We start from the raw sequence: 24,330 nt of genomic DNA on the forward strand, positions 1-24,330 counted from the left end.
CGATATAAATACTGTTCGTTTTCTCACACAAACCGCTCGTTTCGTGTCTTAGGCCATCAATGTGTACTTACGATGCTCTTTGTGACAGTGACCATAGACCTGCATTATATGACTGACAGACAAGAACGGTTTGACCTAAAAATATCAAAATTGAAACTACTGCGGAAAAAAAGACACCTACATCTTGGATGCCCTTGAGGTAAGCTAAAACATACCAAAATTTAATTTCAAAGTGAACTATCCCTTTAACTGGTCTTCAATCCTGGCCAAGCTGGTATTTAGCTGGCCTAAGTGGTCAAGTACCCAAAACCCCTCTTAACACCATCAAACTAGACCTGTGTAAAAAGGTTTGGTGGCCAGATAAGACCAGCAAACCACTTTAGGCCGGTTTTAGATGTTTTTTCAGCGGAATATAAAGTGCCATGAGTCACTGTTTGTAACTTGTAGATGTTGAGAGTAAATCTATCAGTCCACAGCAGGTTACGAGAACATTCCAGCATCCCGACGTCAGAAGAATACTGTGCTGCCCCGAGGGGAGGTCAGGGGAAAATTATACTTCCCGAGAGGAGTTCAAGAGAACATTTTCCTGCCCCAGTTTACCCCGTCTGAACAATTACATGCTCCTAAAGCCCTGTTACACAGGTTGTTAAAAGCACGAGCATAACCAGCCTCAATAAACACACTGAACATGACCTGTGCGTGAGAGGTGTAGCTCAGGTACGAACGCTGTCAGGAGTCAGCAGTGTCTGTTTAAAGAGATTTCTCGAAAACACATGATTGCGGCTATTCTTACACAAACATGGACGCGGATACGTGTGCAACCGAACCCTCGAGCTCACACACATGGTAAGATCATTAGCGGGGTCGTCTTACCACAAACTAACAGCCTCTGTCAGGCCATCTCAACCTACAGTGAGAACAAAAGGACACAGTGTAAGTGTGTCTGTCTGTTTCCTGCTGCTCTACTGACGGATCCAACATAACCAGACATTCAGAGAAAGACTTAAGGCCAGATCCTGTTGTAACACACACACACACACACACACACACTCACGCCAACGGGAGGCGGAACATTCCAGAACTTTGCCCACCTGGGTCTTAACATACCCATAATGCCTCAGAAAGCTTTAATGACAGAGCAGCTTCGGCAAAAGACTGTAATTTCAGCTCCTAACACACACACACACACACACACACACATAGGGCAGCGTTCGCCCCTCTGATTAGGATGTGGGATTATGTCACTCACCACAACATCATGTGATTGGTCAGTGGTCAGTGTGATCGGCCAATCGGCGGTCTGAATATGAGCATGTGAGCGCTATATCAGTATCAGACAAGTCTGTCATTAATGATACCGACCGCCATGAGTAACGTAATGGAGCTCCGCCACGAGACAAGTGATAGTATGTAGATTTATTCTCTCTGTCGTCATTGTCTATCCATATATGTGAAGGAAGCATTTTTTTCGTTTACAAGCTTTTTTCATATTTTTTACTGAAAATGTGCTTGCCTGGAAAAAAAAAGCAATGCTGCTAGGATGTTGTCGGTGGTTTCTATGGTGTTGCTAGGTCTTTGCTGGGTGGTGGTGGGGGTTTGGGTGGTTGCTAGGGTGTTGCTAGGTCACTGTGGAAGGTTGCTAGGAAGTTTGTTGTTGTGGGTAGTTGCTTGGTTGGTTTCTATGGCATTGCTGGGGTGTTTTGGGTAATTGCTAAGTGGTTGCTCGGTGATTTCCTGGGGTGTTGTGGGATATTGCTAGGTGTTTGCTGGAATATTGTGGGAGGTTGCTGGAAAGGTTGCATGTTAGGTATTTTTTATTTAGGAGTTCATACACACTTTAGCTGCAGTGTGTATGTGGCCATTTTGATGCATGACTTAGTATATGCCTAATAAAGAATACACACAACAACATATGTACAACTCTTAGATGTCTTAGATGTTCCTTTGCCTTTTGTAAAGTGCTACTGTGAATGTTGTTAAACTACCATTGAGATGAGAGATGAGATCATTACTCCTGTATCATTAAACGGCTGTTACCAGTGTATGTGCTTCACATATTTATCTGACTTTTTAATTTATTTTTTTATTACAGAATCCATTGCGCAAGAATCAGACTTTCACGGAACATTAGCAACTCTCCATCCAGTTATCTATAAACAATTCCCCAGGGATCCACCCCGGCAGACGTATTTTACGGCACCTGCCAGTCAAAATGACAGGAAAATATGTGAAAACCTGAGAAAGTTAGAACGGACGGAGGGAAAAGGAGGACGGAGAGAAGGATGTGGAACAAATGGAACCTCATAAAAGGTACCAATAAGACGTCAGACGCGAGCCAGGCCCACCAATTATACGACACCACTCGTTGCTCCGCCCACTCAGCATGTGGGCGTCTGTTAGACTCATGACTCCGCCCACCACAGCTGCTGTGAGTTGATAGACAGCCTGTTTCAACACACACACACACACACACACACATCATTAAAACCCGAATGCAGACCGACCTAGCTCTTTTCTTCTGTCCCTCACTCCTGTGTCCTACTCAATCACACACAGACTTTCTCTATAAAACACACACTCGTAGCCAAAAGACACGAAGGACTCAACGATCAGCTCATAAGACTTCTCTCTCACACACACACTCCTTCTGTGGGGTGGCAGAAGGTTGTGGTAAAGGATGGCCGGCACAATTCATCTCCTCACGGCTGTTTCTCTGATGTTGACTCTCAGCTCAGCAAGCGCAGAATCAACCGGTGAGTACACATAAAGTTTCCTTAATAGGTTCAAATGTTTCTTTAATTCATCATTAGTTAAGTTGCCTGGTTTAACTAATAATATGACTATTTAAGTTCTTTTAGAATAACATTTTTCTCTTGCTCTTTTTCTTTTTCTTTGACTATTTTGTAAAATCTCATGCTGAGCCTTAAATCTCACTCTAAAAGGGTCCGATTTCTTCCCTAAAGGCTGGTTTCTTCATTTTCCTCACATTTGTAATTTTATTTTTCTATTTACTTTGATCCTCTTTCAATGTGGATGTGTTTATCACAAAGCATCAGGCTCCAATTTAGTTTTTTGGTCATTGCCTGTGTATGAGAGAGTTGAAGTAAGTGTGTGTGTGTGTGTGTGTGTGTGTGTGTGTGTGTGTGTGTGTGTGTGTGAGAGAGAGAGAGAGAGAGAGAGAGAGAGAGAGAGAGAGAGAGAGAGAGAGAGAGAGAGAGAGAGAGAGAGAGAGAGAGAAAAGAGAAAGAGAACGGTAGTTCATTCTGGGCTATAGAAGTCATAATGTCTTTTGCAGCAAGGATGAGATTGCATTATTTTATTGAATCTGAAAGGCGGACACATAATACTTAAAGAAAACACACACACACACACACACACACACACACACACACACACACACACACACACACACACTGAGTACTTCCACCTAATGAGGATATAAACATTACCCTTTTAAATGTCAATGTAATATTTACATCGAGACATATGAGTTGGAGAATGTTTGAACATTAAAATGACAAATAATACATAAAGCCAAATCACACATGTTGACAATCACGGCCAACATGTAAATATTTCAGCACACACTATTTATGAACAGAAATGATGCTTTTGAGCAACAAACCGCTCTTTGAAATTAGGAAAATGTATTCCTCACAAGAGAGTGAAGATAAACAACAATTGCCTTGGTTTTTGTGGGAATATACTTAGTTGATGATTAGTGATGATTGCTAAGGCATGAAAATGAGAGTCAGACAATCTTTTTCGGTTAAAACATTGGAAAAGACGTCATTCTTGAGTCATTAACATTTTTTCATACAACATTACATTTGCCTGTTTAGCCAATGGCACGTTTCCATCGCCATAACAACCAACATCTGTATTTGACATCCGGCAGTGACACCACAACGGCTGTTCGTTCACCTGGTTTCCATGAAGTTTTCCACTGAAAATTTTCAATGGATAAGGTCCAATTTGATCCCTGTCAATCTCAATTATACAAACTAAGACCAGTTGCTTCAGTTACAGGACTTTCTGTTTATAAACTCAAGATTTTAATCTGAAATTCAAGCCTTTTCTGCTTATTCTGGAACCCGACCGAACACATTTCTATCAAGTGAAATTATCTTTTTCAAATGTTCTCACCAAATTGTGTCACTCAGCAAGCATGTTAGATATGGTCTGGGTTTCAGCATTCAGACACACACCATTTTCCCATTCACAATGCCAAAACATTAAAAACTTGAATGCATTTAAATGCCATTAGACTTGTTACAGCTGAGTTGTGTTATGTATAAAAAACAACTAATTCTTGCCATTTACAAACTTCAAAGAACTATAAATCCTTAAACATTTATTTAGCAACATGCAACCGACTAACTAAACAGCAACAGTATTTACCGTCTAACAGAAATGACATCAACCTAAAAAGGCCTGGGCATCACTCCCAGCATGCATTAGCCTGAGGAACAATTACATGTTTGTGAGCTTTGTATTTCATTAACACTTATGTAACATTTAAATAACATTTTCCCCGCAGTGTATAACCTCTTAACGTCACCGGACTGTCTACCGGATCTCCTGCACGGAGGTTTGGCGGAGCAGGGAGTAACAGAGCTCTTTATTCTCACAACGTTTCGTCTCCAGCCTAGAACCGGAAACACCATATTCAGCCTGTACAATCCACAAGACAACAGCAAGTACTTTGAGTTCTCTGTGCTCGGAAAACTCAACAAAGGTACGTGAACTTTGGCAGTACCATACCTGTTCAAGCTTATGATTTCAGGGGGAAAAAAACCTGTGTGGGCTTCATTTGCATTCACTATGAAAATTTGCAGCTGACTTTAAAGGTAGAGTAGGCAATTTTCAGAGAGGCCAGCAATAGCAAGCTAGCTTTGAAAGCATAAGATCCTACCCTCCAGAGCGTCTTTCCAAAGATAAGCCTCCTCCAAAAAAACCACAAACACACACAAGAGGGGAGCAAACAAAAGCTTCATGAGAAATGGCATTAAACTACCTCATGTCTCAAAGCTCATAACAATACAATAATGAACAAAAAACAACTTAAAGAGCACTGACTGTGCCACCTGACTGCTGCAGATTCATTTCAGTGTTGATAGTAGGCGCGTTTCCATTACAGATTTGCGCAAAACTTTTAATTTTTTTTATAAATGTCGACAAAAAACTATTGCGAAATGATGACGGCGTTTCCATTAACCGATGTTATGCGACTAAAACTTCAGAGTTTCCTCTCGTGATAAGTAAAATCATTCCAAAAACCATGGCAAAGGATGTTGGTAAGTTTATGTACTATATCCCAGCCACTGCACTGGCCATTATTATTAATCGAAGGAGATGTATGTGTGTTTTCCAAGCATTAATGGTAAGGAACGACCCTTATTATTCTTGTGAGCGGCACATATGAGGTGTTTCTGGGTGTTTCTCTCTCATTTCTGCTTCGAGGTCTTGATTGTGGCATTTCTTTGAGGTTTAGAATCCAGTATTCCTGTAATTCTTCCGTCTTTTATGAATTTAATAAAGAGCTCTGTCTCGTATTCTGTCCAAACACACCGCGTCATCTACGTCAGCTGACCTGTAAATGTGCAAAAACTGTTTCCATTGCAGTTTTGCGAAATATTTCTTTTTCGAATTGCCTGAAAAACCACCTCATGCGAGCGTAAAAACTTTTTTGTGATAAATGGGAGATTTCGCGAAATTGACGTGTTTCCATTGGGCGTATTTTCAATTCGCAATTTCAATTTGCGCAATTTGAAGGGTAATGGAAACGCGGCTAGTGTTGCCATTAAAATGCATAAATTCAAGTCACGAATGTCACAGTTTTCCACCTCTTCCAAATTACAGTAGTTATGGTGTGAACGCAGCATAAGCTCGTTGTTTTGGTTTATGAGGAACTGTAAAAGGCGTCTGCTGTTTCGGTTGAGCTGCTCGGTGACTGACGTCTGTCTAACTCTGCACAGCATGAAACGCGCTGATGACGTGCGTAGACAGGTATGTAGGACATCGTATATTTGCATTCGGACCGTATGCAATGATTGGACGAACATTTTATGGTCCTACGCCTCCTACAGACATATGAAGAGTTCAGATGCAAAATGCCATCTGAAATTTTCTTCTAGAATGATAATTTTTATAAAGCTTGTATATTTAAGCAATTTCACTTAAATGACAATTAATAGGTAATTTGCATTGCCATTTAAGTGAAATTATTGAATTTAAATATACAAGCTTTATAAAAATTATCATTCTAGAGGAAAATTTCAGATGGCACTTAGAGGCTCACTCTTCATTTAGACCACTTAACTTAGTGAATGCTATCAGGATGTGAAGAGACTTAAAAGATGCTTTTGGAACAAATCACCTACCCTGCCTTTAACTTGAAAAAATAAAGTTGTAAGCTCTAAAAACAAGCGGAAATTACAGAAATGTGCAAATGGATAAACACTTTCTCTCTCTGTAGCTACTTTACGATACCTGCGCAGAGATGGTAGGATGAGTACTGTCACCTTTAACAACCTGAAACTGGCTGATGGCGAGAAGCATCGGCTGCTCTTCCATCTGAAGGGACTGGAGGTGGGCCACCCAGGGGGCTTCCCGCATGGCCAGGGGGTGTTACCGGTGCCCGGGGTGGAGCTGCACCTGGACTGCAGGCTGGTGGAGACGCTGAGAGATTTACCAGCTGTGTTTAATGGCCTAAACAATCACCAAGGAGTGGAGTTAAAAACTATGCAGGGGAAAGCACAAGTATGCAACATATTAAACAGTTACACACTCAAATGCTGAGATATATTTGAAGGGTTTTGATGCATGCACTAATACACTAACATAAACTCCCCATTGTGCTCCTGATCTGATTGGCAGGAGCAGTTGGAGGAGCTCAAACTGGCATACGGTGATTCAATGGAAAATGTTGCATCGCTGCAGGACTGCCACACTCATCAGAGCGACTCTGTACAGACTTTAGGTAACAACTCGATTTTTACATTTCTGAAGAAAACACGAGTGGTCCGAAACTCATGTGCAAAAATCTGCCACCACAATTTTAGGGTGTTATTGGTGGTTGCCAGGGTGTTGCTAAACAGTTGCTGGGGGGTTCCGGTTGGTTGCTATGGCTAGAAGTTTGTTACAAATAAAGCATTTTCCAATGGCATTAGCAAACTTTTCCCATCCAAGACATAAAATCAGCATAAATCTGAGTGCACCTTTCGGGAACAGATTACAAAAGATAAGATAAATAAATAAATAGAGTGAAATATATGTCTGCTAAAATTTAAAAAGCGTTTTTTTTTGTTTTGTTTATAAAGGGCTTAACACGAAACAGCTTACAAATCAGATGCTGGAGCTCACAAAGGTCATTAATGAGCTGAAAGATGTACTCATTCAGCAGGTAAAACCTTTCTGCCCATTTTCCTGTTGTACCCCTTTGTTTAATGTTCTTAATTTCCACCATCCCTTACTTATGACCCAGATTTCGCATGTTTACAGGTGAAGGAAACATCTTTCCTCAGAAACACCATCTCTGAGTGCCAGGCCTGTGGTAAGACATTACGTTGAGCACGAACATGATATGCACGAGTTTGTTGGTGCAGATATTCAGATAAGAGACCCAAACAATATATATTTCAATCATGGGAGTGTTCTGTTACAGGCATATGAATGCTTCAAACCACACTATATATGTGACCCTGGACCACAAAACCAACCAGTCATTATGGGTCCATTTTTTTCAATTGATATTTATATATTATTTGAAAGTTGAATAAATAAGCTTCCAATTGATGTATGGTTTGTTAGGATAGGACAATACAGTGTTATGCATAAGTTTAGACACCCATGCTAAAGTTGACTAAAAAGAGGAATAAAAAATCATCTTTTGGAAATTGAACTTAATGCCTTAATTAAAAAAATTAGGAAAAATCCAGAGATTGGCATGGTTTTATTTCAGTTAGCCAAATAGCTGGTTTGATTTGCATTGAGAGATGATCTTATGGAAAGTACTCCATGCCAATCTCTAGCTATGGTGAAGGCTATGTGCTGATGTGGGGCTATTTTAATTCCAAAGGTCAAGGGAACTTTATCAGGATGCATAGTATCCTGGATCCATGAAGTAACTGGCCTTTAAAAATAAAAATCTGCCTGCCTCTATGGGAATTTTCCATAGGGGTGTCCAAACTTATGCACCCTGTATTTTAAGGAAGAACATTTATTTATTTACGATACATTATTCATTCACAAAGAAAATTGGTGTCCTTAAAGGTTGGATCTTTCCTAATTTTTTTAATTAAGGCATTAAGTTCAATTTCCAAAAGATGATTTTTTATTCCTCTTTTTAGTCAACTTTAGCATGGGTGTCTAAACTTATGCACAGCACTGTATTTGTCCGAGATACAACTATTTGAAAATCTGGAATCTGAGGGTGCAAAAAAATCAAAAATTGAGAAAATCGCCTTTAAAGTTCTACATTTATGTTCGAGATTTTGCTGCATTCACTCACAAAAATAAATGTTTTATATATTTACAGTAGGACATTTACAAAATATCTTCATGGAACATGATCTTTACTTACTATCTTTAATGATTTTTGGCATAAAAGAAAAATGTATAATTTTGACCCATACAATGTATTGTTGGCTATTGCCACAAATAAACCCGTGCGACTTATGACTGGTTTTGTGATCCAGGGTCACATATGCTAAATATTATTGATTAATTTTAGGTCTTGGCGGAACGGAAGTGGTGAAATCAAAGTGCACTCCTGGAGTGTGTTTCCGTGATGATATGTGCATAGAAACAGACGAAGGGGTGGAGTGCGGTCCATGCCCTGATGGATACACTGGAGATGGATACAGCTGTGACGACGTTGATGAGGTATATGCCTATTTTATTTAAGGGGTCATATCATGACAAATTACATTTTTCATGATCTTCTAAAATAGCCTGAGGAAAGTCGATTGACCAAAATAAATAAAATTACGTAGCGATGCAAGTTTGAGTAGTGTGGGATTTATATGTTGATCTACTGAAATAAAAAGTTTTTGATGTACTAAAAAGCATACTGCAACTTTCAGAACTCAAAAGTTTGAAACAGAAATTAATGAATACATGGCCACTCACTTTTAGTTTTAAGTTACACCCCTTATAGTTGTTTAAGTTGACCTGTCCAGGCACATTGAGGTAAGAAAAATAATTTATTCAGACTTTCTTTAAAGTCTAAAGAGAGTCTAAGAATGGTCTATTTAATCAAATGAAAACATTAATGAAACTTAAATTAAGACTTTTGTTTAAAGTTACATTTATGGACTTTTTCACCTTCATTTTAATAGGACAGTATAAAGTTAGACAGGTTAACAATGGGAGGGGAAAGGACCATGAGCCAGAATTCAAACTCAGGTCACCCTAAGCGCAGCTGCCTCATATGTCGAAGCACTAATCTTGTTTGATTGCATGACATTGCCATGCATTTTTATGTCTTTTGCAGTGCCAATTCAACCCCTGCTTCCCTGGTGTGAGGTGTGTGAACATGGCTCCAGGGTTCCGCTGTGAGGCATGTCCTCTTGGATTCACTGGCAAACCACTGGAGGGTGTTGGTGTGACCTATGCACAAACGCACAAGCAGGTATGTCACTGATGTATTGGGGATAATACAATGTTCCCTAATGCATTAAAGAAGTGTAAAGATAAAGCAATCCCCCAGCGCCACAGTGTGCACATCATATGTTGTAACGCAAAGTTCTGACATTTTTAAAAAAAGGACCATTTTCCACTGATATTTTGATGCACAGCCTGAGTGACAAGCAAAAGGGTGTTCAGTGTATGATTGGGTATGTGTGCATCTCCTAATTCCTACATTTTCTTTAGGTGTGTGATGATATCGATGAGTGTAAAGGACCAGATAATGGAGGATGCACCGCCAACTCCATCTGTGTGAACTCTGTGGTGAGAACCGACATGTTCATAATGCATTTCTATGATGCAAAGTGCCATCATATGTCACAAAGACATGCAAAGCAAAAGAATAGCACCTTAAAGTGTTATATGTGTTATGTGTAGGGATCATATCATTGTGGCCGATGTAAGACCGGATTTACAGGTGACCAGATCAGAGGTTGCAAGCCAGAGAAAAGCTGTGCAAACCGCCTACAGAACCCGTGCGACCCTAATGCACAGTGCATAGAGGAGAGAGATGGCACCATTACATGCCAGGTACTTTGAAACACACATTTACACATATGAAAAAGGCATTATGATCAAGGGCAAATGCTAAGAGTGTGTGTGTTTACTATAGTGTGGCATTGGATGGGCTGGAAATGGTTATCTCTGCGGTAAAGACACTGACATCGACGGGTACCCTGATGAGAAACTGCGCTGCCGCGACCCAACCTGCAGAAAGGTAATTATGGCAACAGTGCAATCGATATTGACTTGCTTAGGGCTCTGGTGACATCACTTGCCTGTCTCTGGGAGAGATGATTCATATTATGTCCTCAACACCAGGATAACTGTGTTACTGTTCCAAACTCGGGACAAGAGGACGCAGATGGTGATGGGAAAGGCGATGCATGCGACCCAGATGCAGATGGAGATGGAATACCGAATGAGCAGGTAAACACACAAACACAAACACACACATTCATGCCGTGGTTGTTTATATGTTATATGTTAATTCTCTTACCTCTAGCGTTTCTATCTCTGGTTATTAAGTATACTTTGTTCCTGTGTATATGTATGGATTTTAGGATAACTGCTGGTTGAAGCCAAATATAAATCAGCTGAACAGTGATAAGGACAGTCATGGTGATGCATGTGACAACTGTATCCGAGTGGATAACCCAGACCAGAGAGACACCGATTCTGATGGCCTCGGAGATGCATGCGATGACGACATGGATGGAGATGGTAAGAGATACCCACATACACACACAGTGAAGTACATCTAAAAGTCTTGATGATTTGGTTCCAATAAAAGACTGGTCCTTGTTTTTTTTTTGGTACTGAGTCATTCCCATTTGTGGTGTCTGATTTTATTGATCATCAGGGATCAAAAACTTCCTGGATAACTGCCAGCGAGTGAAAAATCGTGATCAGCTGGATCGTGACGGGGACGGTGTGGGAGATGCGTGCGATAGCTGTCCTGACATCCCAAATCCAAATCAGGTACATTATACGCAGACAGTCAAATATTCCTCATAATACTGGTCTGTTCTTTTTATTTTTATTTATTAATACTTACATTCAATCCTCTTTTCCCCAGTCTGACATTGATAATGATCTTGTTGGAGACTCTTGCGACACAAATCAAGATAGGTATGAAAAAGTCCATCATTCATGCAACAGAGATGCAACATGGTTTCCTTTGCATATCCGTTTCTTCATTGTTACACCAAAATTATGAATTATCATTTTTTGTATCTTCAGTGATGGTGATGGTCACCAAGATAGCAAAGACAACTGCCCACTGGTAATTAATAGCTCCCAACTAGACACGGATAAAGACGGACTTGGAGATGAATGTGATGATGATGATGATAATGACGGTATTCCCGACTTACTGCCTCCTGGACCAGATAACTGTCGGTTAGTGCCCAACCCTGACCAGATAGATGACAACAGTGAGTACACCACTAATCCTTACATAGACACAGCATGCACTGTACATTATTCTGTGATCACCGACTCACCCAGAATGTACATAGTACAAAAATAGAAAATGAACAGTGGCTGTCAAGATTTATAAAAGTAGTTGACGTACGACTTTGCACTATATTAGTCTTCTAAATCCATACGATACCTTTGTGTAAGCAACAGACAGAAAATGATCCCATTATTCACAGAAAGTATTGTACTATTGTATTGCAATACTTATATTACTATAAGTATTGTAATGCAGTGAACATACAGAAATCGTATTACAATCATCCCTCACTCACCTGTTCATTTCTACACAGATGATGGAGTAGGCGACATATGCGAATCAGACTTTGACCAGGACAAGGTAATCGACCGGATCGATAACTGTCCAGAAAATGCAGAGATCACGCTGACAGACTTCAGAGCCTATCAGACAGTTGTACTGGACCCAGAGGGTGATGCTCAGATTGACCCCAACTGGGTGGTTCTTAACCAGGTACAGCAAAAGATACATAGAATTTTTTATGTCTGTACAGAAAACTGTGTTTGAGACATACAATTCTGACAAGTTCTTTCCCTTGCTGCAAAGGGAATGGAGATTGTCCAGACCATGAACAGTGATCCAGGCCTCGCTGTTGGTGAGTGGATGCATGTTTGTCCAACATGATTAATGATATATTTGATTATTTACACGAATGACACCATTTCCCTCTCCGCCGACCAGGTTACACTGCATTCAGTGGTGTTGACTTCGAGGGAACGTTCCACGTGAATACGGTGACTGATGACGACTATGCCGGCTTCATCTTTGGATACCAGGACTCTTCCAGTTTCTATGTGGTGATGTGGAAGCAAACGGAGCAGACGTACTGGCAGGCCACGCCGTTCAGAGCCGTAGCTGAACCTGGCATTCAGCTGAAGGTTGATCAGCTCAATTTCAATACATATATGATCTCTAAATGTGTGAGAAAGTCTTTCATGGAATTAAAATAACTAATCTTTATCTCTCGCTCTCAGGCAGTGAAGTCCAAGTCTGGTCCAGGTGAGCATTTGAGGAACTCTCTCTGGCATACAGGCGACACTAATGATCAGGTGCGTCTCCTGTGGAAGGATCCAAGGAACGTTGGCTGGAAGGATAAGGTGTCATACCGCTGGTACCTGCAACACCGCCCACAAGTCGGATACATCAGGTGAGCTAATCAAAATTCAGGTGACTCAAAATTGAAGCTAAGCTAGCAAATGAGAAAGAAAAGTGTTAAAAAACAAGATGATTCAGTACAGACTTGTATGTGTGTTTTTAGGGTTCGTTTCTATGAGGGTACAGAGCTGGTGGCAGATTCTGGGGTGACAATTGATACCACTATGAGAGGAGGAAGACTGGGAGTGTTCTGCTTCTCTCAGGAGAACATCATCTGGTCAAACTTGAAGTACCGCTGCAATGGTGAGAACACAAACATATGTTATACACTGAAGTTGGAACAAGCATAAACATATCCATAACTGTTCAAATAAAGTAATTAAAACAAAGAAATGAATACTTTAACTCAGCAAGCATGCATTAAACTCATTAAATGTGTTTATATATAATTATAACATTTCAATTAACGTTACCGAAACTTTTGAATGGTAGTGTACATACAAGCAAATATAAACTCACACCATATGCTCAAAACTTATTACAGAACCTATGCAATTATCATATAGTATTTTACCATCATCTCTTTTGCAGACACCATTCCAGAGGACTTCCAGGAGTTCAGTACACAACATGGCATGGACCCCCTGTAAATAATTCCCGTAATGCTATGTTTATACTAACACACCATTACACACAGTCCTATGTGTGTCTCTGAAAGTGTGAAACACATTTGTACACAATGTGTGTGTGTAGAATTGAGATACGTGTATACACAATGTGTATGCCATTTTTTTTTTAAAATCAACTAATTTTTTTACTGTTTATTAGGTCAAAAATCTTTAGCAAATTAGCTAGATCATATGACATTTAGATGAGATGGACATTATTATTTCCTGTTATTAGTCAGTTACAATTTATAAATCTCAGCTACCTGCCTAGAATACAAGTAGATTTGCATCACATTCATTGAACATTTACAAGAAAGGATGACACATATTACGATAAAAGATAAGTAAACCTAAACTTGGAGTGTCACATTCATGTCTGGTACCAATAAAAGAATCTATTCAAAATATGCGACAACATTTTATGTCAATCTGTCCTATGTATGACTACTGTACTTCCATCTGACTAAGATTTGTATGTTCTGTGGCCCAGAGACAACATCTCTGTTGTTAGAGAGCTAGCCATCTGTATTCAAAGGTAACATCCTAAATGAAACCTTCTGATTTGGAATCGGGATACTTGACTGTAGCTAAAAGGTATCTTAATTGTGTTTGGAACATCAGGAACATGCCGATTATGCTTTAAAATGCTGTTTTGGCCGGCAGCTCACTAGGGTTAGGACAAGAGCTTATGTTTAATGAGAATTTAAGTTAGTTCGTTCACATTAGAGGCTGTTTGCTCTGCAGCATTACTGCCAGAGTGAGTTAAATGCGAGAGTAAAGAGTCTCTCCTGCTGTTTTTGCTCTTAGCTCATGCTAACCTCAGCAGTTCTTGCCTCCGTTCACATTCCTCCTTATGTGGAAGCTGTTTTATTAGAGAGTTTGAAGGAGGAAAAAAAGCTTAGACTGTACAGAACATTTAAACAACATGGTCAGCAGATGGCAGTATGGCCTTTACATTCACTGACTATTGCTATTAGAACAGTCAGTTCTCATTACTGTGTTCTCTCTTCTCCGCCTTGCCTTGCATGTCTGTTACGCATTCTGAATATTAATATTTTTCAGACAATCACTCTGTCTGTCACACAGTCTGTCAACCAATCTTGGTTAAATTCATTAACAAAGCAGTTGATTATGAAAATAATTACACAACCAAATGAATCTGACTTGAGAGATCTGAAGTGAGAGGTGCTGTCAAATGCCACTTTACTCATTATGAATCACCTCCGTAACCTTTCCTGAGAGAGAAAAAGTGAGCACAGAAGGAGAAGATGGTGTAGGAAGAACCGAACCTGTGAATATCACTCCCCTGCAACACATAGCTTCTCCTACAATATGAAAAAACGAGGAAAAGGTTAGACAGAAAGTGTAGGGTGGTAAATACTTTCTAAAATCGTACAGGCTTTTTACTATTCCACTAGTAAAAAGGTACTGTACTATTATTATGGTATGGCGATGGTATCATTATATATAGCCTACCATTGTATTTTCCTGTCACTCTAAGGTACTTTGAAGAATAGCATGGTATTTCCATGGTAGTGTCCAAAAAACATGGTACATTGGATCTTGTATTTTTAATTAGTTTTACAAGTGTTCATACTTAGGGTTAGTGTTTTTTATAAACATGTAACTCATTAACAAACATGAATAGCCTACCTTAATTTTGGTATCTTATTGAGGAGAGGTGCTATTACTATTCCAAGTGATCAGATGTATGATTTACACCTAGAGGACGATAAAATTGATAAATATCCCAGCTAGACAAGACCTTAATGAATAATTTTGGGATGGGTTGTTTTGATTTGTGATGGAAACCACTTAGCAACAGGCTAAAAACAAGCAAATTTTCTTCACAAAATGTCAAAATCTAGTACTTGTTAGGTTTTAAGCTAATCTGTTTTATTATAAGGGTCATTGAAGAACGCTTAATCAGTTAAAATCGACGAAACAACAATTAACTAACTCTACATCCCTCAATCGCTCGGATCTTATTGGATAGATGGGTTCTAATTTAGCCGGGAAATAATATAGGAGTCATTAAGTCGACGTTAATAACGGCCATTCGTCCAGAGCGCGCGAAAAACAGACTTCGCCAATATGAGGGCGCGAAGATTACGCGGCACAGTTGGGATTCCGTTGGTCACGAGCGAGAGTTATTATTAAAAGCACGAGATCACGACTTCTTGATCCCCTGCAGAGCTTTAGGCTACATAGCAGAAGCGCAATGTTCTCTGGTTGTCCTCGACACCGCACTAGCACAATGTTCCCAGTTTCCTCAGAAACATTTTCACGGCGATCTCACACGCCTGGACTCACATTCATCTTTCGAGAGTCGAGACATAACGGGAATGTCCGGTCGGTCTATAATGACAGATTTCGAGGTGTCATTCACACCATCAGCTCGGTTTTCCTGCGCAACCGCTCTCTATTTTTCCAAAATGGACGAAATCTGGCTTAGAGATTCTCTGACGTTTCTAACAGGGACATCTACACCAAATTTGTCCAGTATTCCGGTACCAGCGGGAATCCTGAAGCATCTTTCGTCTGTGATTGGCTGAACGCGTAACGTCTGAGGAAATATGGCCATTTATGTACCGAGGAATGCTAGCCAATTCACCTGCTCGTACGTTGCGTAATGCGACATTCCCCAAGGCTCCTCAACGCCGAATACAGTTTGTGAACGCGCTCTCGATCGTGAATGCGCAGGAACAGTTTTATTCCTGCGCAGAGATGGGAACATTGAACTGTCCCCGTGACGAGCACAAAGAACTATTGGTACACAAGCCATGCACCAGCCTTGACAATCACACGTTAATTGCCTGTAATTGCATGTGTGGGTGAAGACGTTCTGGCTGTATTTTTCCATCCGTTTTAATTGCACTTTGACACAAAGGGACACTGAAGTGTGTGTGTGAGAGAGAGTGTTTATGAAAAATTATAGCTAATAAGACTTTATTGCTTGCTCAAAGCATCAAACACGATTTGACATTTATAATAAAGCTAACATTCAAGCACAGATCTTCAGAGGACAATAGGCTATATAGCCTATCAAACACAGGGCAGTAACCACATCGACATTTTCTAACTTCATTAGTAATCCATTAAATATCCTATATATAGCCTTATTTCGAAAATGCTAATTTAGCACTATAAACTGTCAGACAGTGACATTTTCTGTTGAACGCTCTCTTCTAACACAATGGCAATTATAAAAACAGGTGAGCAAGTGCAAATAAAAGGTTAAGGTAAAAAATAAAATACAAAATTTAGTCAAAAGTTGCACGTCTCAGGTGGAGGTGCTTATTTATAAACTCGACTTTGCATTTATTTATATAAAAATATATAATATGCATATTTTTTTTCGTGTTCATTTGCTATCATTCCCACCTTTTATATTAATACTATTCACTACCATTCTATGCAAAAAAAAAAAAAAAAATCCATTGCCATCCACTACTTTCAACCCAAAATGCTGCCCGTCAATCCAAAAGAACAGTTTGTAACAGGAGACCAATTTAGGATGGAAGGATGGAAGGATGGAGGGAGGGAGGGAGGGAGGGAGGGAGGGATGAGACTCATTGTGAATTCCGGAAACGAGGCTCCACATGGAGAGGTGGGCTGCCACATCCGCGTGATGCTCATCTGATTCCGCAGCAGAGGCGAGCGTGGATTGGTGGGCACGCGGTATTCCCTCTCGTGTACGCGGAGAATGGGCGTGCTCGGGGAAGCTCGGTCACGCAGCGTGGGCGCCGTGAGTAGAGCTCGGGTATAAAAGCTCGAGGAGACCGGCGGGAGATGCAGCAGACACAGCTCAAGCAGTCACACGCTCGACTCACACTCACCGGCAGCAACAGCATCAGCATCATGGTTCTCATCTGGACTCAGTTCGGCGTCAAACACAAGAATGTCAAGTGCAAAGTGAAAGTGATCCACGGAGAGGAGGGATGGACCCCAGAGGTGAGATCCTGCACATTTATATTTAAATCAAATATGCATGCATCTATATGATCCACTATATATACACTCACAGACTTGGGTGTTTATTATATAGTGGGGAATATAGGGGTAATTCATTTACCTATGGATGTCTATACCTCTATATTCTCCACTACATAATATACAGCCCAAAACTTGGGGGTATTACATAATGGAGAATACAGAGGCATATTAATGCACATCTATATTCCCTACAATATAATATGAATGTATAGATTTATATATTGGAGAATATAGAGGATGTGTTTTATATATACCTCTGTTTTCTCTTCTATATAATAAACACTCAGTGTTATATAGTGGGGAATATAGACATGTATAGATTTATCATTTGTTATATATAACTATATAATATACACCCAAAAACTTTTGAGTGTACATTAAATAATAGAGAATTGAGAGACATTTAAAAAAATCTGTGCATTTGTGTCCCACTTTATAGTGGAGAATTTAGAATTATTATTTTGTACTTGGAGTCAAAATACAATGCTTTTTCTACATAAAATAATGTATTCATTAATATTACAAATTATAATAATTACATTAAATGAAATTTTTTGATAGTTGTTTTAAACCATAAAAATGATTGAATAGTTGAAGTTTATTTTCTGCCTATTTGTGCAATATTCACAAGAAGAACTGAAGAATTGGTCATTGAAAAAAAAAAAAATCATCGTCTCTGAATATTTGGGGGACTCCCTTCATTGTCTATGGTGCTTGTATCCCTGCTAAACCAATGAACTTCATCTTTTTATTTGGAATCACCTTGTGTATGTGAACCAAGGAGAACTAGAAATGAGCATACTCTAAACTCCTGCCATCTGTCTGTGTGTGTGTGCCTGTAGGAGCCGCGTGAAGAACCCGAGGTGTCTAGCCCCCCGTCCTCACCACAGTGTGTGGATTACTACTCTGTGCTCGGTGTGTCAAGTGACTCTAATGAGGAGGAGATCAGACGGGCGTACAAGCGTCTGGCGCTGCGTTACCACCCAGACAAGAACCCAGAAGCAGACGCAGAGGACAAATTCAAACAGATCGCACAAGCCCACGATGTTCTGACCGACCCAGAGAAACGCAGCATCTATGATCAGCAAGGTGAGAATAAATTGCAATCACAAATGCCTGTCAAACTTTTAGATGAGTTCAGTGGGTTCAAACAACCTCAGCTAAACTGATTCACACACTCATCACACTGACTGATCAATTATTTATCCATACTTTATTAACCGGAGAATGAACCCCTTGCAAAAACAGATAAGATTTGATGACATGCACACTAATAAAAGCTTTTCATCTTCCTCCAGGTTTGACCAAAGGGGGTGTGGCTCCAGCTGGAAACAAAAGCGACTCCTCCCACAGCACCTCAAAAGCCGACGCCCACTCCTGGCACATGTTCTTCAACTTTGAAGTCGACTCGGATGACGACCTGTTTAACCCGTTCATGAGGAACCCCCTTCCCCACCTCAGCCGTAACAAGGGCGGGCTAAAGCCACCGGGCGTGGCCGAGGTTCACGATCTCCTCGTGTCATTGGAGGACATTTTGCTGGGCGTGACGAAGCGTGTGAAAGTGACCCGCCTCCGGCAGACGGACAAACACACGTTGAGACCGGAAGAGCGCGTGTTCGATGTGGAGGTGAAGAAGGGATGGAAGGAGGGCACCAGGATCACCTTCCCCAAGGAGGGCCATCAGATGCTCGGCCACGCCCCTAACGACCTGGCCTTCGTCGTTAAGGAGAAGAAGCACGCCCATTTCAGACGAGACGGCTCGCACGTTGTGTACACCACCACCATCACGCTGCGAGAGGTGAGATGTGTATGTGTGTGTACGTGTGCGTGGCAGCACGAAATGTTCCCTCGCAGTCGCTGGTACTCAATAAGCCTCTGCAGAGAGCTGAGTCTAAATTTAGCATCACTCCCCCGCAGCCTCAGCGCACACACTCTCACACACTCCCCCTCCCATCTCGCACACCTCCTCCTCGCCTCTCAGCATCGTCTCACACAGATTCTGTCATTCGCTCCTCTCAGCAGTGGATTGGATTTTGCCTTTACGCCCTCATGCATCTTAGAGAGCTGGGTGGCTGATATGATGAGGATATATAAATACGACAGAAAATTTGAATGAAATTTGCACTTATTTGACATAATTGCACTTAAACAATAGAAATGATTAATTATCCCTTGGAACTGACCATTTTAGACACTTCTGTTAACTAGACACGCGGACATTGATCATTTGATGCCGATAATCTTGAAAGGGCCATTTAATTGACATACTCTGCGGTTATCATCATTGATAACTGTGCCTGATTGGCCGACATAATGGTGATTTATGTAAAAGCAAATCATAGTTTATCATCCCTTGAAAAGCCCATTGACACTGTAAGCTAACAGCCAAGCGGACATTGATCACTTGATGCCAATAATCTTAAAATGGCCGAAAATTGGCCAATTAATTGTCAAATTATCAACAGAAGTGGTCATTAAATCGGCAATCCTGCTCTCTAGATATCAGATTTAGCACCGGATGTTTCATTGTTTCCATTCTTACTTTCCACACCAAACCTCTCGCCCTCGTTCGCTCTCTCCCGCTCTCATTTTCCACATCCACTTCATCTTTCTCTTCCCACGCACACCTCTCGTCCCCCGCAGACTGGAGCATCATTGAGAAATGAGAGCGATTAGCAGCTCTTCTCTGCCGTTGCGTAACAGTAATGTTCAATCTGTCTGGCCTATATTCCGCCCGCGTTCATACTCGCATTATATAAAAGCATCATATATAGACAAGTGGATTAGACCTCACAGCATATGCCAGAGGGGCATTACAGCTCTTCTGCAGAGTGTGATATAACAGATCCTACCTAGGAGGATCGATATAGACCTTTATTTCAAAGAAGGTCCAGTGACACAATGCTTAACACTTCTCTTTCTTTGTTCTCCTCCAGGCTCTATGTGGGTGCACGGTTAACGTTCCTACGCTTGACGGACAGATGAAGCCCCTCCCATGCAGTGATGTGATCAAGCCCGGCTCATTGAGAAGGCTCATAGGGGAGGGGCTTCCCAGAGCGAAAAACCCCGCCCAGCGTGGCGACCTACTGGTGGAATTCCAAGTGGTTTTCCCAGATCGCATTCCTCCAAGCAGCAAGGAGATCATCAAGCACAGCTTGGGACAGTGTTAACTAACACACTAATTTCAGTGATGGACTTAACGTCAGCTGTTTGTCTCTGTGAGGCACACACACACACTTAAGTGTGAGATGGGATGCTCGCACAAACATATTACACATAGGTATGTCATACCTGCGTAAGTGTGATTGGTAAAAAGATGAGGTGTTTGAGGAAAACACACACTGAACACACACCTACACTCCTCTGACTGAAGAGCATAGGTGCTACTCTGAAGTGTTAGCATACTTCTTTAACCATGACGACCTTGTACTCATGTACAGAACTGTCAGTGATTTAGTCTCTATGAGAGATCCCTGTGTCATGTTCCAATGAATTATTTGTAAAAATTATACAGAGAAAATGTGAATTAGGTATTGCCTGGCATGTAAGATGAACGCATGTTTTGTAAGCCGAAATAAAGTTTTATTATTGAAATGACTGGCATTTGTTGTTGTGGTCTTTAATGGGTTAAGTACTCAAAATAGAAGATGAAGAAGGCATGCATGCAATAAATTACATGCAAGAGGGAAAAATATGTTTAAGTGTTTAGGCAAAACCAGTGTTTTTTCATACACGGGTCGATTTTGGGCAAGTGGGAAGAAAACATAAAATTTACACTTTTTAAGTATTTATTTTATTACACATTATTTATTTGCATCTGTAGATTTTAATTGCAATACATACTAATTTTTTTTCATGCACTGAGCCAGAAATGTACACTTCAGTAGCACTTGCACCAGACTTTCCAGCTTTATTATATTCTAGTTTTATTATCTATATTCTGAAGGCTTGTTCCTATATCATTTGCCTGGGTTTATGTAATATTTTTTTCAGGTGGTTTGAAGTATTTTCTGATTTATGGAGTGATAAGTGAGATATCCAAAATGAAACGATTATTTATCAGATAAATAATACTTCAGAATATTTCAGTTCTGGAAATGCATGCAAATCAGTGCATAATTAATTAGGCAATGCCTCATTTGAATATTTGAACAACATTTCAGAAAGCTAGTGCACAGAAATGAATCAACAGGAGTAAGTATGGTGATATCTATTAGCTACAGTTTTTACCCTATTAACCTGTGCCATATAAAAAACATTCAAAAAGATAAAAGATGAATAAAGAAGATCTTTCTGTATTAATCATTTGAGATGTTAATAATTCACACCAGAAAGGGTTTCTGCTCTGTGGATTTGAATACTAATAAACAAAAGCTATACGAGGCCATGTTGTGGTTGATTAAAAGCCAGTAGCTGCCACAAAGTTTTAGCTTTTAAATATTTAATCAGCATGATTTAAATAGTTTCAAAGCCTTCCGTATATTCCCAATTCCTTTCTGAAGATGAAAACAGTAACTTTACTTGTTATAGCACAAAGTGCTCCACAGGAAAAACTAATCAAGAGCACATCCAAGAGTAATTAATATACAGAACTTTTTTGATCAAATCTGTTGGACATGCCTCTGAGCATGAGTGTGGTTATGAAGAAATGGTTTACTAAGTCTAGTGTGGAAGGACTTGTGCACAGGCCAAACTTGAACCTTTATTGAAGACTTTTGAGATGCACTGGAACAGTGAACCAGACTCCACCATACAACAGGTCACCGTGATTTACCAAGACATTCTTTGCTGAAAATATATTCATATTCCTAACCCTATCCCTGAACCTAACCCAACCAACAACCAATCCTTAAAATCAGAGTGAAATGATAGGTGAATAACACTGATGTAGAAGCATCTAACCATGGTTGTAAGACTAAACTTGACATAAACTGTAAACTTGTCCCTCAAATCTGATTGGTTGATTGGAATGTTGTTCCAGGATCAACAAAGATGTCGATCCTGGAACATGTTGTGCAATCACGTCCACCATACAACATTATACCTGTCAACCCTCCCATTTTTCCCAGGATTCTCCTGCATTTATCATTGCTATCCCGCTATCATCCCGTTTAAATATTTCCCCGTATTTCTCCCGTATTTTTAATCTTTCTATAAAAAAATCCCACTGGGCGCAAACCAGTTAAGCGCACATCCCGCCCTGCAGCAAATTTGAGACGGTCCTCACTGCAGAACACGAAATCCTTACATATACCTAAACCTACCCATCTCCACCCCCTGATCCCTAAACCCATAGATATATATAAAGGCTAGATGTCTTAAGGCGGAGTCACTTCCGGCATCACCGGCGGCCATCTTAGGACAGGGCTCTGTGAATTAAGGTGAGTGAGCAGCACGCACACAAATCCTCTTATCTCGCTGAAATCTGGACGGATTTACAAACGGTTTGGTTTCTTACAAACGTTATTAACGTGGCTATAATTCTGAATGCTTAAACATTTTGAACATAATTATTCATATGTATGCAGTATAATAGCTACATCTCTGACGTTTATAACAAACCAAACCGTTTGAAAATCGGTAGAAAATTGAGCAAGTTATGGTTATTTAAAAGTACATGCACCATGTTATGAGTGAGCGAGCACCCTGTCGTAAGATGGCCGCCGTGTGCGGATGTCGAGCTCCATTGGCCAGCAGCGCGGACGAGACATCTAGCCTTTATATGATATCTATGCCTAAACCCACCCCTAAACCTACCAATCTCCACCCCATGGATCTGGATCCAACTCCGCCCCCTGGATCTCATGTACTGCAGTCTCCACCCCCTGATCCTTAAACCCACCCCTAAACCTACCAATCTCCACCCCATAGATCTGGATCCAACTCCGCCCCCTGGATCTCATGTACTGTAGTCTCCACCCCCTGATCCCTAAACCCACCCCTAAACCTACCAATCTCCACCCCATAGATCTGGATCCAACTCCGCCCCCTGGATCTCGTGTACTGCAGTCTCCACCCCCTGATCCCTAAACCCACCCCTAAACCTACCCATCTCCACCCCATAGATCTGGATCCAACTCCGCCCCCTGGATCTCGTGTACTGCAGTCTCCACCCCCTGATCCCTAAACCCACCCCTAAACCTACCAATCTGCACCCCATAGATCTGGATCCAACTCCGCCCCCTGGATCTCGTGTACTGCAGTGAGGTGCTACTGGCTACTTTCATTGGTTAAGATTACAATGACGTAGGTAGGTAGGTTTAGGGATCAGTGTTTAGTGTAGGCAATCAGTACTGTAATTCACATGACCAATAAAATCTTTAGAATCGGCTGCAGGGCGGGATTTCCGCTTAAGTAGTTTGGGGGAAAAACGTACTTATTCCCTTTTCCTTATTTTCAAATCATAATGTTGACAGGTATGTACAACATCAGTGCCTGACCTCATTGATGCTTGTGTGAGAGCAAATCCCTGCATCTGTGTTTCAGCATCCATTGTGGAAAACCTTAGCAGAAGACTGGAATCTGTTAAAGCAGAAAAGAAAGAAAAAACTTTTTTTGGTTCTGTGCTGGATGGTTTCATCGAGGAAATCCTTTATTTTTCTTACCAATGAGAGCCGACATATATACTCTGATTAGATTTGGAACATGATTTATGTCATTTTCTTTTCAAATCTTTCTTCCAATTTGTGTGCACATTATTACTATTATATAATTTTTGCACATTTGTTTCTGAGAGTGAACTGTATATTTGAAAGGGGATATTTGGAAATGACACCCTCCAGCTCAACAGACTGGGTTTCACAGGCAACGTGCAAATATATGAACTGTCTGAGCGAGAAGAACATTGTCTCTTGTCAGTCATAGCAGCGTTTGTGTCCCATG

The 24,330-nt window shown here is 40.6% G+C and overlaps 2 protein-coding genes and 1 long non-coding RNA gene across 5 annotated transcripts; 2 read left to right on the forward strand and 1 right to left on the reverse strand.

Annotated features, from left to right (window-relative positions):
* Positions 1–2,092: 2,092 nt before the first annotated feature.
* On the forward strand, positions 2,093–13,705 carry thbs4b (thrombospondin 4b). 2 transcript variants are annotated; one of them, XM_079898402.1, is made up of 22 exons: positions 2,093–2,753; positions 4,541–4,738; positions 6,479–6,762; positions 6,877–6,982; positions 7,323–7,405; positions 7,504–7,555; positions 8,735–8,886; positions 9,497–9,634; positions 9,877–9,954; positions 10,069–10,221; positions 10,304–10,408; positions 10,513–10,620; positions 10,755–10,914; positions 11,054–11,172; positions 11,270–11,322; positions 11,434–11,627; positions 11,964–12,142; positions 12,236–12,284; positions 12,371–12,567; positions 12,664–12,836; positions 12,948–13,087; positions 13,376–13,705. In XM_079898402.1, the coding sequence occupies exons 1-22, from the start codon at positions 2,678–2,680 to the stop codon at positions 13,432–13,434; spliced, it is 2,856 nt and encodes a 951-aa protein (XP_079754528.1). In that variant the 5' UTR covers positions 2,093–2,677; the 3' UTR covers positions 13,435–13,705. The 2 variants fall into 2 exon arrangements, with proteins under 2 accessions (XP_079754528.1, XP_079754529.1); XM_079898403.1 differs by having other exon boundaries at positions 6,880–6,982.
* Positions 13,379–16,051, reverse strand: LOC307174535. Of its 2 annotated transcripts, XR_013824005.1 has the most exons (3): positions 15,766–16,051; positions 15,106–15,174; positions 13,379–14,777 (listed from the first exon to the last, which is right to left on the reverse strand). It is a non-coding gene; the product is annotated as an uncharacterized lncRNA (long non-coding RNA). The 2 variants fall into 2 exon arrangements; XR_013824006.1 differs by having other exon boundaries at positions 15,106–15,775.
* Positions 16,052–17,099: 1,048 nt separating this feature from the next.
* Positions 17,100–21,050, forward strand: LOC307145136 (dnaJ homolog subfamily B member 5). Its single transcript, XM_079847998.1, has 4 exons — positions 17,100–17,406; positions 18,291–18,537; positions 18,747–19,246; positions 20,385–21,050. The coding sequence occupies exons 1-4, from the start codon at positions 17,245–17,247 to the stop codon at positions 20,616–20,618; spliced, it is 1,143 nt and encodes a 380-aa protein (XP_079704124.1). The 5' UTR covers positions 17,100–17,244; the 3' UTR covers positions 20,619–21,050.
* The last annotated feature ends 3,280 nt before the right edge of the window (positions 21,051–24,330 follow it).

The sequence above is a fragment of the Squalius cephalus genome, assembly GCF_949319135.1.
Source record: "Squalius cephalus genome assembly, chromosome: 17".
NCBI lineage: Eukaryota > Metazoa > Chordata > Actinopteri > Cypriniformes > Leuciscidae > Squalius > Squalius cephalus.